This window comes from Helicoverpa zea, chromosome 29 (assembly GCF_022581195.2).
Source record: "Helicoverpa zea isolate HzStark_Cry1AcR chromosome 29, ilHelZeax1.1, whole genome shotgun sequence".
Classification (NCBI taxonomy): domain Eukaryota; kingdom Metazoa; phylum Arthropoda; class Insecta; order Lepidoptera; family Noctuidae; genus Helicoverpa; species Helicoverpa zea.
Genome location: NC_061480.1, coordinates 4,004,259 through 4,021,750, shown reverse-complemented (window position 1 = coordinate 4,021,750; position 17,492 = coordinate 4,004,259). Strand labels below are relative to the sequence as shown.

Here is a 17,492-nt window from a genome sequence, read left to right as displayed (position 1 = left end):
ACGTTGGTATATAAATTACGCCTAACTGTAGATCATAATAAGTTAAATGTATTTCGATGTTATGTTGTCCTATCCCAGTCGGCTTATGTGAATTATTATAGTATTGAATAAGGTATTTTTTTGTGTTTTATTTATACCCTTTTTTAGCCGACCACGCAAAAAGTGTGTGCTGTGGCACCGTAGCTTTTAACCAAATGAACAAATTTTGATAAGTTTTTATAGTTGAAAGCTGGTTTGCTGAGCTTTTAGAGTTATTAGTTGTCTTGTCGACTGTGGCAGGGATGTCTGATACAAAAATTGCAATACTCCCTCTCGGCGGGCAATAACACAAACATCCATTGGGACGCGGGCGAAGCCGCTGTGACAAGTTATCGGTAAAAATATTAAAAACAGGAATCATGTTTTTGTTTGTACCTCAAACGCTCCGAAACTACACTTGAACCACTTGATTAGAAAAATACTTTCACAGTTGGAAAGCTACACTTTTCCCGAATAACATAGCCCCCATATTTTATCCCGGTACGGGCAGTAGCAGCGGCCGTAAATGCGAGTGATTGAGCGCGAGCGCGGCGCCGCGCTCTCACATTGTCCGTGCTCTTACGGCCGCTGCCGGCCGCTGCTCTTTCAGTGGGAATTGACCCTAAAGGTAAATAAAACAATTATTTGAATAAATATTCCTTTATATACAAACATATTGCGATGATATATTTACACAACATTATAATTATCTAAAAATACCAAGGAAATGTGGTTACAGTGAATTATTGCTATCAAGTGGAACAGTAGGATTAAAAATATTTTCTGGGCAGTTGAAATATGTCTCACCAAACTTAATGGCGTCTGTATCTAACCTTTTTTTCGATGAGAAATCAAATGACGACTCCCGCTATGGGATAGCAGCGTGAGAGCCCACCATGTTAATTCTTAAGAAGTTCCTTCTTACAGCGCCGACAGCGCCGCGATAACTCGCGCGAACAATCCCGCAGCTCCGGCAGGCTTTGACCCTGGTGGGCCCCACTGGGGGAAACTTGGGCCCTAGAATGGTTTTAGCGCAGCGGTGCGCAATATTCCGGTATGCACTAAAGTTTGGCGAGAACTTCAACAAATTCACAATGATAAACGCCACTAATGGCTATTTCCAACTTTCTTATCTATCCGTTGATTTGTTTGCTAGATAGAGAGTTTTGATATTAGTCTCATACAAGTTATAGGATAAATACCTATCTCTAGTTAGCGCGAGAACAGATAAATAGAATATTGGGAATAGCTGTAAGGAAAGCGCAACATAGCGATATACATTTATTTGCATTCATCAGAGTGTGAACCAAAAATAATTAGAGAAAAACAAACAAAAATCAAATTACGTTCCAGTACCGTAGTCACACGTCAAATAATTTTGCCGTTTTTAACCCCAACATAGTTGGAAAAAGACTAGGCAGATGATAATAGTTAATTCAAAATTACATACATCAGTATCTATCATAGAAAAATAGATTTTGATCATATTTCTCCAATAACAATAAATGCTAGTTTTATGTAATAATTTAAAATATACAATCATTTGGCTTTCTCATTGTACACATAGTTTCATTCATCTTTAGGCTGGTGTTACACTTATTAAAAACCATTTTTTTAATGTTATCTGCAGTTCTACCGGCGTCCCGAGGAAACTTCTTCCAGCACCAGGCTAAAAAGCAGGTTCCAGTAAACATATACCCATGTTTTAACAAAATAAATTATTTTTCCACTTGTTTTTACCAAACCACCAATTTTTTTACCAAATTTTATGTAAATTGGTTACGTAGTATTCGTGTGAAATAAAGCGCGAAAGACAGTTACTGTCGCATTTATAAATACGGGTACGGGTAGTAGTTCCCACAGGACGTGCGTAAAACCGCTGGAATTCAGATAGTCTTTGATAAATGTAATACCACCTTTTCACAATAAGTTAAAAAGTGACTTCTAAGGCCGAACAATTACAATATAGTTTCACACCCAGTTTCACTGGTTGCTGATAAAGTGTTGCTATTCGATAGTTAACGCTATCTGACAGATAAAGGCTGCTTATATTGCTACTCGCAACATGTGAAATAAAAGTTACTTATAGATTATCTGTCAGATAAGTACCTGACAGGCTATGACATCATCAGTATCAGGCTGTCATTGAACATCCTTGGCAGTCGTTACGGTTAGTCAGAAGCCAGTAAGTCTGACACCAGTCTACCGAGGTGTATCGGGTTGCCCGGGTAACTGGATTGAGGAGATCAGATAGGCAGTCGCTCCTTGTGGCACACTGGTACTCAGCTGCATCCGGTTAGACTGCAAGCCGACCCCAACATAGTTGGGAAAAGGCTCGGAGGATGATGACCTGAGAGACTTTATCAGTAACCGGTGAAACTGGCCAGGTAATTAAGTAATTACGAATTAAACTAAATTGTATAACAGGTGTATTATGATATGATATTTTTAAACATTGCTTTGGATACATTTTTATATTGTCTTAGTATTAAATATAAGTTTTGCCCGCGGCGTCGACCAAATATATAAGAAATCTTCAAAATGAGCTTTGTATTTGGTAAATAATATCTAGATTCACCATTATAACAAAAAACCTGGAGTAATACACAAAAACAATATAATATTTATTCTTGTATTTTTATTAAATGATTAATAAACGCAGATTTTATTAAACAAAAAAACAACTACAGGTTGCGAGTTAATTCAATTATTCGATGCCAAAACTGTATATTAAAATCAATTAAACCTACTTAAAATTAGATCAGAATCAATATTTACAGAATTATCCACTCCAAATTTTATTGCAATACTTTCATATGTTATTCGAAATATCAAATAATCTCACAGACGTACCTAAAACGTACTGGACCAAACATACTGCCTAGTGACACCCCTCAAATTTTTCTTCTACATACTCTGCATTTACAACCTTATAGTTGTTGAAATAAAGTCGAAAATCGTCCTCTCGTCTGTTAATAATCATTAAAGACCAAACTACGGCAGAAAAGTGCCAGAAACACAGTAAAACCTACTGCTTGACAGTATCAAATGCTTCATTAAAATCCGAAAGGAACTGGCGATCCCAGTTCCTTGATCAAGGCTACAAATCTTTGAGTAAACCAATTAAAAGTGAATCACAAAATCATGATAGATCAACATCTGTGAAATCTCTTAACGGATCTGAAATTCCATCGCTTTTGGAATCCGACGATTTTGGTTTCAAGTCACTACTTGAAGCTTCCGTTGTCGTATCATCTAAAATCTCATTAATAATTTCTTCCTGTGTTTTAACAGCAGAATTTTCTATCACATCCTCTGTATCAACCTTAACATTCGCATTTAAAGAATCGTTCTTATTATCCAACTCCAATTTAGAATCAAAATCATTAACAAGCATTTTAGAATCGGAATCATTTTCCAAATTCAATTTTGAATCAACGACCCTGTCATCATCATAAACGTGATTAGATTCAAAATCGTCATGGCTGTTTGCGTCAAATTCTTCGCTGTAATCATCTAAATCTCTTTCCGTTTCCGTTGGAGTCATTTCAGACCTACACCTAGAAGGGGATAAGTTCTGAACTGCAGTTTTTGAGACAGTTTTGAAAATTTCTTCTATGTTAGACTCGGAGGCTAGTTTTAAAGCATGTTCCCATCCTAGGAGAGTTTGTGTGTGTAAGTTTACCTGTCTGTCTGCTAGATCTAGGAGTATTGTCTTGATTTCTGACCGGGTTTTTGGTACCCAGTCTGATAGTTCTGATCTTAGTGCTTCTGATGCTTGTTCTAACCTGTGGACAAAGTTTAAGTTCATTTAAATTAATCAATGGTAACATTTTATTTCTAGAATAATAATGAATTAATCGTGTCATTTATTCAATCTACACCTAATATTATAAAGTTTATGAGTTTGTTTGTTTGTTAAACGCGCTAATCTCTGTAACTACTAAGTACTGCTAATTGAAAAAATCCCTTATTTTAGATAGTCCACTTTCGAGGATGGCAATAGCCTAAGCTTCCTCGACAAATAAGCTATCAAACACAGAAATAACTTTTTAAATCGGACCAGTAGTTCCTAGAATTAGCGCGTTCAACGAAACAAACTCCCATCAGCATTATAGCAGCAATAAGCAGGTATAGATTCTAGCCACATAATATTATCACTAATCTAGTCTACTCAATGAAACCTTGAATCGTTGCAACCAGGAAGCGACCTTTATTTACACGTCATAAGGTCCAAATTGAAGCGGCAAGGTGAACATACATATTTGACCTTATGTAGTGATGATAATACTAAGGTCAGCACTCAAGGCCAACTAACACATCTTTTAGGTATATCGCGTATATTATTCCATACTAGTTTCCGCCTTAGGTGATACCAGAGTCCTGTGAGACCAACTCCGCGCACACGGATAAAAAAAAATGTCTGTAGCCATCCACGATACGCATATTGATCCGTGCTAAGTATGAATGTAGATAGATGGAGAGGAAGAGGAAGACCTAAGAAAAGATGGATGGATTGCCTGAAAGATGATATGAATAGGAAGGGAGCGAGTGTCAGTATGACGAGTGACAGGGAAGAATGGAAGCGGAAGATACCAGCGACCCCAAATAAAATTATTAACAGGGCAGGAGGAAGAAAGTCATACTTAGCCATGGTGACCGAGGTTAATTTTCAAATTTTTAAATATCGAGATATGCTTTAATTTGGCTGTCAGAGGACCTTATAGCGGTTTAAAAGTACCTAATCTTAAATCATAAATTACCTGTTATGAAGTTCATCTGTTGTGTTGGTCCCAGCTACGTATGCCGCTGAAACGAGAGAATACAAAAATAGATTAATTTAATATCAAGATTTTACCAAAAATTTTCACGAAAGAAATATGCACGAAGTGAGTGTTCGCGCATAAAGATTGCAAATTCGCGATTATTTTAGAAATGTTTGCGCGCAACGCTTGACTCTAACTTAACAATACAAGAGATTTTTTTCCTTTCATCCTACCCAAAACTTATTTACTAACAAAATGAACTACAGTTCTCGTCTCACAACTTTACCGCTGTGAAATTAACTACTAGTGACTTCACAACAATCAAAATGTACAAAAAAAATACTAAAACGCACGCGCGAGGCGTCAAATGAAACTAACTTCAGAAGGCAGAGTTATATGAAGAGAAGTATACTTCACGCATCTATGCATCTAACTTTTCAATCTATATCTAAGTTAAATTTCACCTAAATGAAAACAGTCATTTGGATAATAATCTCGTATTTATAACACGGAAGTGAACCGTTAAATCCAATGTATGTTTTATTGAAAAAATGTTATATTTTCGAACACGGAACGCAACGCCCGAGGTAATTGGTCAGTTGACATTGACACTTAGCTGAGTTCACAATACAGCAGTGTTTTGACGAATTTCGACTAATTTTGGTCATAATTTAACTAAAAAACGTAAATAAGTGTATTATTAAATACGTAAATAAGTGTATTATTAACAATATCAAATAATAATTCGACTGAAAATACGTAAGAACGTGGTTTAAAAATGGATTTAAAAGCCCGACCTTGTTTTCTATGCAACAAAAAAGTTTACACGTTAAAATTCACAAACGACAAATTAAAAATATGTAGAAAAGTGCTGGCTGCAAGGAAGAAGTCAAATTTGAATTTCAAGGATATTGTTTTGCCAAAAAACTCTCAGTTAAACATAGGTTATCATCAAAAATGTTATAACAGATTTCAAATCGTACAGAAACACAATGAAATTACTTCGTCCATCATTGAGGAAGAACAGGTAAGTTAATATACATTATTGATTATTATTTGAGTTATTAAATACATTGATTTTGTCAAGGTTAAGCTATAATTGTTATAGTCTGTCTGTGGATGTGTGACCATCAATTTTATTTCAAGGTCCTTTCATATATTGGATAGAAAGATAAGCATGGTTGTTAGTGTAAATCTATACGTGTCCTTTACTTATGTTATTCTTTTACTTGTGTCCCATGGGATAAAATATAGCCTATGTTACTTGGGGATAAAGTAGCTATTCAACAGTGAAAGATCAAATTGGTTCTGTGGTTTTGTAGCCTTTAGGGTACAAGCAATTGTGCAAAAAATGTTTCTTCTTTATCATATTAGTCTAGAGTTGGTAAATATCCAGTCTTATGAAGGGGTAGCAAGGGTTATCATGTTGCCTGGTAACTGGGTTGTGGAAGTCAGACAGGCAGTAGCTCCATGTAGCACACCAATACCCAGCTGCATCCCGTTTGACTGGAAGCTGACTCAACATAATAAGTAGTTAAAAAAAGGCTAGGAAGATAATAAGTCTTATATTAAGACTAGTCAATATAACATTCATCTTTTATCTTTACAGGCACCTACAAGAAAAATATTACGGAGCACATCAACCATAAAAGACAAAAAACTACTAGAAATTGCTCTACCAAACCAAGAAATAAACATGATTGCCAGAATCAAACAAAAATTAGACCCTATCGGTACTTGTCAGGTAGAATTTCAAATACCTAGTCAATCGTACGAAGACGAAATCGGTGATATCAAACCGGATATATCTGAAGGGTCTATTTTAAAAGCTATATTGACCAGAAAAATGCCCGTTAGAAAAGTTATGATGACTAATTTTGAAGCATGTATTTAGTATTAAATATATTTTGTTTCGTATATTATATATTTTGGTCAAAGAATCAGCATTGCCATTCAATGTGGTTTTGTTAACAGTTGATAGAAATGTGGATAAATTAAAAAATATATATTTAGAATAATTTGAATGTATGTTTTTTTTGCATTTTGTAAATATGTATTGTAAACTGTGTAAATTAATATTAAAACTGTCATTTGTGTGCAGTATTGTATTTTGAATGAATATCTAGAGAATTTACTCCTGAAAATAACACAGAAAATAAATAATTTTTTGACTACTCACCAAACACCTGATTTCTTTGTCCAACCTTAGTGACATGTGCATTAGCATATGCAGCTATCAGCAAAAAGACTGGCTCAGAAGCCAGTAAGTCGGACAACCAGCTGCATCCTGTTAGACTGGAAGCCTACTCTAACATACTTGGCTAAAATCTATACTTTTCACACTCACCATGCATATACCTGATCCCTCTGTCCAATCTTAGTGACATGAGCACCAGCATAGGCCGCCAACAGCGGCAACACGACACGGCTGATACTCAGTCGCCCCTAACTTAATGCAGACGTCGTGCACAGCTGGTAGACAGCTGCGGCTTATCATCGGCCGCGGCTGATAATCAGCCAACCCTACATTTTTAAAACTCACCATGTACTTGATTCCTCTGTCCAATCTTAGCGACATGAGCCCCAGCATACGCCGCTAACAACGGCAGTACAGCGCGGTGCTGCAGCGTGGGGCGGCGGGCGGTGGCTACCAATGTCTAACTGGATTCAGCTGAGTACCAGTCTATCACAAGGAACCACTGTCTATCTGACCTCCTCAACCCAGTCACGTAGCATTTTTCATGTTGAAGACGGCTTCCAGTCTAACTAGATGCAGGTGAGAGCTAGTGTTTGTCGGACTTTCTGGCTTCTAACTACTCGTAACGTGCTGCAGCGTCTGCCGCCGGGCGGTGGCGGCATGGCGTCATTCACAGCTGGTAGATGGGTGCGGCTGATCATCAGCCAACCCTAACTTTTGACTACTCACCATGTACTTGATCCCTCTGTCCAATCTTAGCGACATGAGCCCCAGCATAGGCCGCTAACAACGGCAGCACAGCGCGATGCTGTAGCGTGGGGCGGCGGGCGGTGGCCGCACAGGCACTAGCGGCGCCGGCCGCGCAGGCGGCAGCGGCGGCTGATAATCGGCCGCCCGCTTGAGCGGACCATGCGTCGCAGGCTCGTTTCATGCTGTGGTGAAAATGGGGTTGTTAATTTCTACGAAAGAAAGAAAGTACCCACAATATGTATAGCTGTCTTGGACAAGTAGGCTACCTGACACTGAAATCTGTTTCTGAAATTAGCGCGGTCAAGCAAACAAACATACTCTTCAGCTTTATAATATTAGTACGCTATAGAGCTATAGACGCACTATAGATGATACTAAGTAAGTTTGGTGGTAACCACTCCTTGGAACCGTGAACTGGTGAGAGTCTACACTTTCATAAAAGTCTTAATAAACCAACATTTTTATCATTTTATACCTAACAATGGTTCCAAAAATCCTCCTCAAACTTTGAAATTCAAATCAACACACGTACAATAAATAAATACACATTTTACGCAGCATTTAACTACAAGTGTAACCGAACTATTTTCAGCTATCATATCACCGATCTGACCAACGGTCGGCTGTTTTGGTTACCGCTGGAGTTACATGGTTAATGTACCAACTTACCCCATAAACTCAGTGCTGAGCGCTAGAGTGCTCTTGTGCAGCTTAGTGGTGAGTGCACACAACGCCGTCAGCTTGTGCTGCAGCGACTGCAGGTACTCCGACGCCGACCTGAACTCCGGGTCCTGCACCCTGGGAGGAGAAGGTTCAATAATTCGTTTATATGGCCTATAAAAACCAAATAATGTCTTCAAGATACAACTAGCTGTTTCCCCAGAATTGATTTCCATATAGTATAGAAATATATGTAGGCCTGTATATTATTCTCAGAGATAAGATAAATAAAGGCCAAGTTTCATCAAAATCCAGTTTTCCTCCGGTTTTACCAAGTCCTGGTCACCAAGAACCACTTTCCGCCATTGGGTTTAAGTAGATTGGCTTAAAGTTAATAATAATAAGTAAAAGTAGCCTATTTCCTTTCTCAGGCTCTACCTCTAAACTTTCATTAAGTTTCCTTAATTTTTCTGCATGAAAGACAGCAAAGCAGATTTTAAGATGTTTGATGTGATGTGTGTCAAATGTTTCAAAAGTTTGTCAAAATTAACCCTTTTGCAAATACATAATATGTAATTCTGTTACTTTATGTTACCTATGTATTATTTATTTATACATAAAAATAATGTAGGATAGTGGTACATACCTAGGTCCGTTGGCGGTTTTAGATTCTCCAGTGCCATACAAAGCACTGCTCAGTCCCCACAGGTTTAACGCACTGTTCTCACTCTTGAAAACCTGTGCAAAAACACATTACTACATAAATAAGTGAACATGACAACACAAGGCAGAAAATTATGAAAAAGATACTTACTTTGCATAAGTTTTATGCAACTTATAATACATGGGTAGTTTGTTGATTTCTGACACAGGAAGTTTTTTATATTTTTAACAGACTTTCAAAAACATGAGGTGGTACTCAATCCGACAGTTTTTTTTTTGTCTTTGTTCCTAGATTTCTTGTATTGTGAATTCATATTATTTCACCGTTTGACTTTTTTATTGGATTAACAAAAGGAAATGTTGTTGGTATATTGCCACCAAAAATTATTCTATACTGATCTAGTTAAAAATAACTTAATAAGCTCAAAAAAATTCATACCTTATCAAATTCTTCATCAGGTGTGGTGAGGAATAATCTAAAGTCATCGCTGTGTGTTAAGATGGGGTGCTTCGCCACTCGCTCTATGAATAAAATATACAATCATTATTGTAATTAATTGTTACGGCTGTCATTTGAACATCTTTGACAGTCGTTACGGGTAGTCAGAAGCCAGTAGTCCGACACCAGTCTAACCAAGGGGTATTGGGTTGCCCGGGTAACTGGGTTTAGGAGGTCAGCTAGGCAATCGCTCCTTGTACAATACTCAGGCATCCGAACACAGTGGAAGCAGACAGCCAATGGAGAACTTTCCTATTTTAAATCAAGAACAATATAAGGAAGCGCCTAGACAGATGGAAAAAGTTGTGGAGGCCTAGTGGGTAAAGAACCAACCTCTAAACTCTAAAGTATGAGGGTGTAGGTTCGATTCCAGGTCAGGCAAGTACCAATGCAATTGTCTGTACTTTCTAAGTATATTTTGGGGATACCTGGACTATAAAGTCTGATTTCACCAACCCGCATTGAGCAAGCGTGGTGATTAATGCTCAATCCTTCTCCGTGTTAGAGGAGGTCGCAGCCCAGCAGTGGGAAGATAAAAAGGCTTTTTTTTAACGACGTCAAAAATCATCAAATGCCTCCCGCTGTGGGTTAGCAGCGGTGAGGGAGTGTCAGACTCTTACTGATTAAAAACCGTCGTGTTCCGTCGTAGGCCGCGTATGTACCAGGGCCGCGGTAACTCGCAAGAACAATCCCGCAGCCCCGACAGACGATACAAAGGCTGTAAGAGTATCAGAGGGCTGGTACTCACCAAGGAAGGCGTGCAGGGCGCAGGTGCGGAGTGCTACGAAAGAGGGCGAGTATCGGTCCAGTTGTTGTCGCGCCGAGTGCAGAGGAGGGAGGGCGGGAGGAGCCAGTAAGGGGTGGGCTCCGCAGAGACGTTTGTGGAGGAGCTAGAACAAAAGGATAAATGTATTAAAATACCAGCTTATCTCTGCCAATCCACCCATGCATGCAAGGCAATCCGAGGATGCAACCTTTCTCACTCGTATAAAAAGTAGCTTGTAGTATGGACTATCCGAGTTCCAATTTTCATTCAATAGTTTTCGCGTGAATGCGAAACAGACGTTGATGTTGAAAAGTTTGATAGATTTATGTAAACATATAGATTACTTATTATTTAATTCTTAAAAAAAATGTGGTAATTTACGAAAATACCCTTTAATATTTGAATTTATCTACTAGATAGTCCAAATTAATACTTTTAGTAGGTATTGCTGACTATCAACATATAGATTTAATATTGGGAACGGTCATAAATGTTTAAAATAACTTACCTTAAAATGGTTGTATCTCCTTCTCACGTATGGCGGCGCGGGCCAGCGAGCACACACGCAGCGCACGCGGTACGTCACATAGGTCTCCAGCGTCGATAGCTGCTTCATTGGCGCGTCCACCTGCAGGTACAATATTATTAACTATTGAATAGGTATATACTGGTATTATAGGGCTGAAGAGTTTGCTTGTTTACATATTGAAAAAATGTTTCGATTTTAGATAGTCCATTTGTGGAGGAAGACTTTATGATACTTTGTAACCCGGTACACTGATGTATAAATATGTCAGACAGATTGCGGAAGCTGGTATTAATAAAAGATTTTTTCTCAGGTAAGTGCTCAATAAAAAGCTACTGGGTACCTGGACATAGCAAACACACAACTAATACTGAAACGGCAAGAAAATGTCACAAGTTCAAAATCGCATCTAATAATTTCCATAGATCATGCAATATCTGGACTATTTTAACTAGTAGGTACTCCACTTACAGAATGATTTATTTCGTATCTCTTGCACATAAATACAAAGGCAGACTTAATGCATTAGGCGTTCTCTACCTATCTAGCTATGAGTTATGGAGAGAAAACATTCATAGAATTATCTCTATTACAATATTTGTCACCAAACCTTGGACAAGAGATAATCCATCCAATATAGCAATGCCAAATAACAGTACACACCTTAACAGCGATATCATAACCGTGTTCCATGATGAGCGGCAGACCCTCGTGCAGGTCATCCGTCACGGTGGTGGCGTCCGTCTCCTCCGTGTCCGCATCGTTCAGCTCCAGCACTGCCGAGCTCGTCTCCGACGCCATGTATTGTGAATATACCAGTACACACCTTAACAGCGATATCATAACCGTGTTCCATGATGAGCGGCAGACCCTCGTGCAGGTCATCCGTCACGGTGGTGGCGTCCGTCTCCTCCGTGTCCGCATCGTTCAGCTCCAGCACTGCCGAGCTCGTCTCCGACGCCATGTATTGTGAATATACCAGTACACACCTTAACAGCGATATCATAACCGTGTTCCATGATGAGCGGCAGACCCTCGTGCAGGTCATCCGTCACGGTGGTGGCGTCCGTCTCCTCCGTGTCCGCATCGTTCAGCTCCAGCACTGCCGAGCTCGTCTCCGACGCCATGGTGCTGCAATGGTGGAAAATAGGGCTTCAGTAGATAATAAAAAGCTGTGGTGAGTATTCATCTATACTAATATTATAAAGCTGAAGAGTTTGTTTGTTTGAACGCGCTAATCTCAGGAACTACTGGTCCGATTTGAAAATTTCTTTCAGTGTTAGATAGCCCATTTATCGAGGAAGGCTATAAGCTACTTTTTATCCCGGTACGGGAAGTAGTTCCCACGGGATGCGGGTGAAACCTCTGGCAGAAGCTAGTAGTAGTAATAAATAGGTGATAGATATCAATACATAGTAGAAATAGCTGTTCTGGGGAATTACTTCCAGCCGCATAAAAATTATATGAAAGAGAGAGTTACTTTTGCATTTACAATGTCAGTAAATTATATTTATTGTCAAAGTCAAAGTCAAAATCATTTATTAAAATAGGCTAATACAATTAACACTTTATAACTTCAAAATTACAAAAATGACAGCACCCTCAAAACGCCCCCCTTTCACCACTTCCTAGTGTTATAGCTGGAAAGAAGAAGCAGTGAAGAACAAACTTCCCAGCAACACAGCTGTCTATTACAATTAATTATTATTAATTTATTTTACAAATTATACAATTCAATTTCAATGTCAATTTTGATTGATCAAAATCATTGTTGTTGATCAAAAAAAGCTGATGATGACGATACATAATTTCCATATGATATATCTATGGCCATATCTGTCTTGACAAAATGAATATTATGGAACTGAATATTACTAGAAGCAACTGAATATTGAAACTAGATAAGAACCTCTTATTGTTTCTTTTATCATAACTTTAGTATTAATTAAAGATATGCTAATTCATTCTAGTCTCTACTTACATGCAAATAGTGACTAAAATAGAATAGCTGTGAACTAAATCATTACATATTTATTTTTTGTGAGAAACCATACAGATGTGTAAAGCTGACTCATAATAGCTTAAGACAATTAACATAAAGTCTTTATTATTATTGTTCACTTTGAATCTAGATGACTCAGATTGTGTTGTTTTATTTTGGAATATTCAATGTTAGGAAAGATATTTTGTGTTAATTTTACAGGACAATACATCATGCCTTATAATTTATACTATAACTAGCTTCTGCCAGCGGTTTCACCTGCATCCCGTGGGAACCTCTGCACGAACCCGGATAAAAAGTAGCCTATAGCCTTCCTCGATAAATGGGCTATCTAACACCGAAAGAATTGTTCAAATTGGTCCAGTAGTTCCTGAGATTAGCGCGTTCAAACAAACTCTTCAGCTTTATAATATTAGTATATATAAAAAGAAAAAAAAATTGTTTGTACCCAAAAGGCTCTGAAACTGCTGAAACAATTTTTTTATGAACTGCAAAGATACTTTCACTGTCGGAAAGCTACACTCTTCCCGAGTAACATAGGCTATATTTTATCCCGGTACGGGCAGTAGTTCCTACAGGACACGAGTGTAATCGCGGGAAAACGGATAGTACAAAAAAATCTTCTTTATAATATTACTTTTGATCTTAAAAGCACTATTTTATTTCATGTTCAAGTATGTATTTTAGGTATATTTTTGTAATATTATTACTGTGTTTATCATTTAAGGATAAACAATTTTTTAATATTTCCTTAATTTTATAGGCAGGATAAAGAGAACAAAATTAGATATTTCAAATACTTGAAATAGTTTTTAAGTGATATAGCTACTAAACGCAGTTCGGTAATTTATGGTCGAAATAACAGCAATATGATTGCAAAAAGTGGTTTGAAAGCATAAATGAAAGTTATCACAAAAAATAACATTCTTATATTTGTTTATCTGTTTTAAAATAACTTTTAGACAAATCAAGTAGGGGGCGTAATCTCTCTCGCTATTTATTTATTTATTATTATACTTTTTGCACACATTTTACAAAAAAACAATGTACAAAGGCGGACTTAACGCCTTAGGCGTTCTCTACCAGTCAACCTTTAGGTGGAGGAGAAATTTCATGGCAGGTGCACTAAATATGTATATGAGACAAATCGAAAATATATAAACGTACATAGACTTATTATACATACACATATATATATAATATTAAATAAACTTTAATACATATATAAATAACACAAAATCAAGTGCACAGTTGTGTCAATTCTGCAAACTCTGGTGAAGATACTCACGAAGCTTCAATTTGAAAGTCAATCGGCTATTAATCATCCTAATTTCCGAGGGCAACTTGTTCCATAAAAGAATAGATTGGACAAAAAAAGAGGAATGAAGGAAATCTGTGCGATGTGAGGGACATTGGAGTAGACGGTTGTTGGAGGAACGCAAATTTCTGTCATGTTGAGAACACAAAAACTGGAAGTGGCATGATAAATAAGGAGGTGAAAAAGGAGTATGAAGAATGGAAAATAGAGTAGTTAATGCTCTCATCTCACGTCTTTGCCTAATTGGCAGCCATCTAAGCTGGTCTCGATAAGCAGACACATGATCGTACTTGCGGAGATTAAAAACGAATCGAATGCAATTGTTGAGAAGCCGGTCAAGTTTATTGAGCAGATCTGCATTCAGGTCATAGAAGCAAACATCACCATAATCAATTATGGGAAAGATCAAGGTTCGCACAAGCATCGCTTTCACGTTGAACGGGAGAAGGTTTTTTAACCGATAAAAGTAGCGCAGCAAACCTGTTACCTTCTGGCTAACACTCCCAATATGAGATTGCCAGCTTAACGTAGTGTCGATATGTAAGCCCAGGTTTTTCACGCTTGAGTTATAAGGGATGTTCATACCATCAAATTGTACCGGAGGTAAGCTGCTTAAATCCACTCTTTGCATAATGCGACTACTACCAACTAAAATAGCTTGGCACTTGCCAGGATTTACCGCCACTCCAAACCTATCAGCCCAGCTCTTCAACCCAGCTAGATCATTATTTAATTCCATGATTGTAGCAGATAAGTCCTCGAGGCTGGAGTGACGATATAATTGCAAGTCATCAGCATAAAGATGATACGCAGACTGAAGTTCAAGAGTAAGGAGATTTATAAAAATTGAAAATAAAAGTGGAGAAAGAATACCGCCTTGTGGCACACCAGCATCCAATTTGCACCAATTTGATGTCACTTCATCAACTCGTACTGACTGCTGGCGGTCTTGAAGATAAGACATGAACCAATCCAGCGCTTGAGAAGACACCTTGTAGAAGGATAGGATGTGCATCAGGAGATCGTGACTGACTGTATTGAACGCATTCGAGAAGTCAATTAACACCAGCACTGTGAGCTTGGTTTCCTCCATGCTTGTTCGAATATCGCCAGTCACTTTAAGGAGAGCAGAGCAGGTGCTATGCCCAGGCCTAAAGCCGGATTGGAAAGGGCTGATAACTTTATTGACATATATAAAACGAGAGAACTGCTTATGGGCACAAGCCTCAAGCACCTTAGAAAGAAAAGGTAAAATGGAAATTGGACGGAAATTACTGGGAAGGGTAGGAACAGGGATCTTGGGTAAAGGACGCACGTAGGCTTTTCGCCATAGTGAAGGGAATTTACCAGTGAAAAGGGAGAAGTTAATTATGTGGGTAATTGCAGGTACCAATTGATCCAGGATAGTGACAATCATGCCACGACTTATGTTGTCATAACCAACTGCTTTTGACTTAATGGAAAGGATTATCTTTTTTGTGTCTTCTTCACTGATTGGTACAAAAAGAAAAGGTTCTATATTGGGGCGCGGTAGACTAGATATGTAACTGATAGTATTCGATTGGATACGAAGATCCAAAAGAGGTGTTGCACAGAAATGGCGATTTAAATCGCTTAAATCAATAGTATTAGGAAAGTCTACATTCTGCGATTTACCAATACCTAAAGTTCCTAAGAACTTCCAGATATCGGCAGAAGAAGATGATGATACATGAGCAAATATATGGCGGCGTTTAGCGTTGCGTATCATCTGATTACACCGATTCCTAGCAACCCTGAAAAGTTCCCAGTTCTCATCCGTACGAATCTTCTTATATTTCCTAAAAGCGCGATCTCTTCGTCTCATGGCAATTTTAATCAACGGCGTCATCCACGGTGCTGGTGGCCGTTTTAACTTGACTTATTTATCCTACTTTTAGTTAATTAAGAGCATCCAATTGTACCGGTTGTTATCTCAAGCACTGCACTCGTTACACGATAGCGATAACAAGCACCAAAATATAGTTTTGATTGTGAAAACTTGCAAAAATATTTGCCCTAGATATTTCAGTACAGATCGATATTGACGTGCAATAAACTCTAATTATCACTTTATTTACACTATGAAGGTATAGATATTGGTGTCGAAGTCGATTATTAGTTAACAATTTACCTTTTTATCAAGTAACACACGAAAACTTCACGATAATTTCATGGAAAAACAATAAATAATAAAATGCAATAGGAATATGCGGATGATGACAGCAGACAACAAATGACGTTCCTTTTAAGGAAAGCAGATTATTATTGTGATGATGTGACTGTTTTATTTTTGGTTCTTGTAACGGTACTTGCGTGAAATGGAAAGTTAGAGTTGATATTCTCGATAAAACTTCAAATTTGACTCAAAAGCCGAGTAGTTGGATGTACGAATTAAAAAAAAAAAACATTATAATGTTGCCATTTTGCAGTGCGTTCCCCGAAAAAGTGGTTTTCGTTTGCTATATTGAAGCCGTTTTATTTATTTTCTTTTTCTTACTGATTGTGTGTTATGGCTATTACACTCAGCGGCACGGAATCTGGCCCAGGCACATTTGAGCCTTATAACCATTATTTAAATGAAAAATCAGCATTTTTATTTTAAAATTGTTTAATTTACTCATTTTCCAAAAGAAAATGACTAACAAACAACAGAATTGTGAGGATTTTCATTAAGTTTCATTGAGTTAGAAAACAGAGTCCTTTACCGCAATATCACCATAAACTTTTTAAATTCAACATTTTTAACAAAACAGAAAGTTATCGAATTTTAATAATGGGTATTTCTTCCTCTTGATCTGATGACTGCCTGCATACGATCTGGCATGCTCTGGATGATGTTTTTTATCTCCACCTGAGAGATCTCCTCTCAGGCAGGTACCAGCGCAGTTTTCAGTTCACTAAGAGTCCGTGGTGGGTTACGACTTGCTTGAACCTGTCTTTTAAGCATGTTCCAGACATGTTCTACAGGATTCATGGCTGGGTTTCTTGCAGTCCAGTCCTATTTTCGAATACCGACCTCAAACAAGTAATCGGTTACGCAAAGAGCTGCGTGAGGTCGAGCATCGTCCTGCATTATACGAAATTCTTCACTTCCCATGAATCCCTGACAGGGTAAAACATGATTTTGAAGGATCTCTTCAATATACCGCACTGTTGTCAGACGACTTTCGACAACCAATAATTCAGTACGGGCTTCTGAACTTATGCCTCGCCAAACCAAGATGGACCCACCATGAAAACCGACTGTTTGCTTGGTAGTGGTGGGAAGAAACCATTCTCCGCGCTTTCTCCATTCACATTCACGGC

At 38.0% G+C, this 17,492-nt stretch overlaps 2 protein-coding genes across 2 annotated transcripts; one reads left to right on the top strand and one right to left on the bottom strand.

Annotated features, from left to right (window-relative positions):
* Positions 1 to 662: 662 nt before the first annotated feature.
* On the bottom strand, positions 663 to 16,422 carry LOC124644068 (sorting nexin-7-like). The gene is made up of 10 exons (XM_047183272.1): positions 16,318 to 16,422; positions 11,509 to 11,976; positions 10,828 to 10,947; positions 10,302 to 10,443; positions 9,494 to 9,576; positions 9,038 to 9,129; positions 8,401 to 8,529; positions 7,711 to 7,913; positions 4,782 to 4,827; positions 663 to 3,806 (listed from the first exon to the last, which is right to left on the bottom strand). The coding sequence occupies exons 2-10, from the start codon at positions 11,728 to 11,730 to the stop codon at positions 3,161 to 3,163; spliced, it is 1,683 nt and encodes a 560-aa protein (XP_047039228.1). The 5' UTR covers positions 11,731 to 11,976; positions 16,318 to 16,422; the 3' UTR covers positions 663 to 3,160.
* Positions 5,389 to 6,967, top strand: LOC124644069. Its single transcript, XM_047183273.1, has 2 exons — positions 5,389 to 5,811; positions 6,394 to 6,967. The coding sequence occupies exons 1-2, from the start codon at positions 5,563 to 5,565 to the stop codon at positions 6,676 to 6,678; spliced, it is 534 nt and encodes a 177-aa protein (XP_047039229.1). The 5' UTR covers positions 5,389 to 5,562; the 3' UTR covers positions 6,679 to 6,967.
* Positions 16,423 to 17,492: the final 1,070 nt, after the last annotated feature.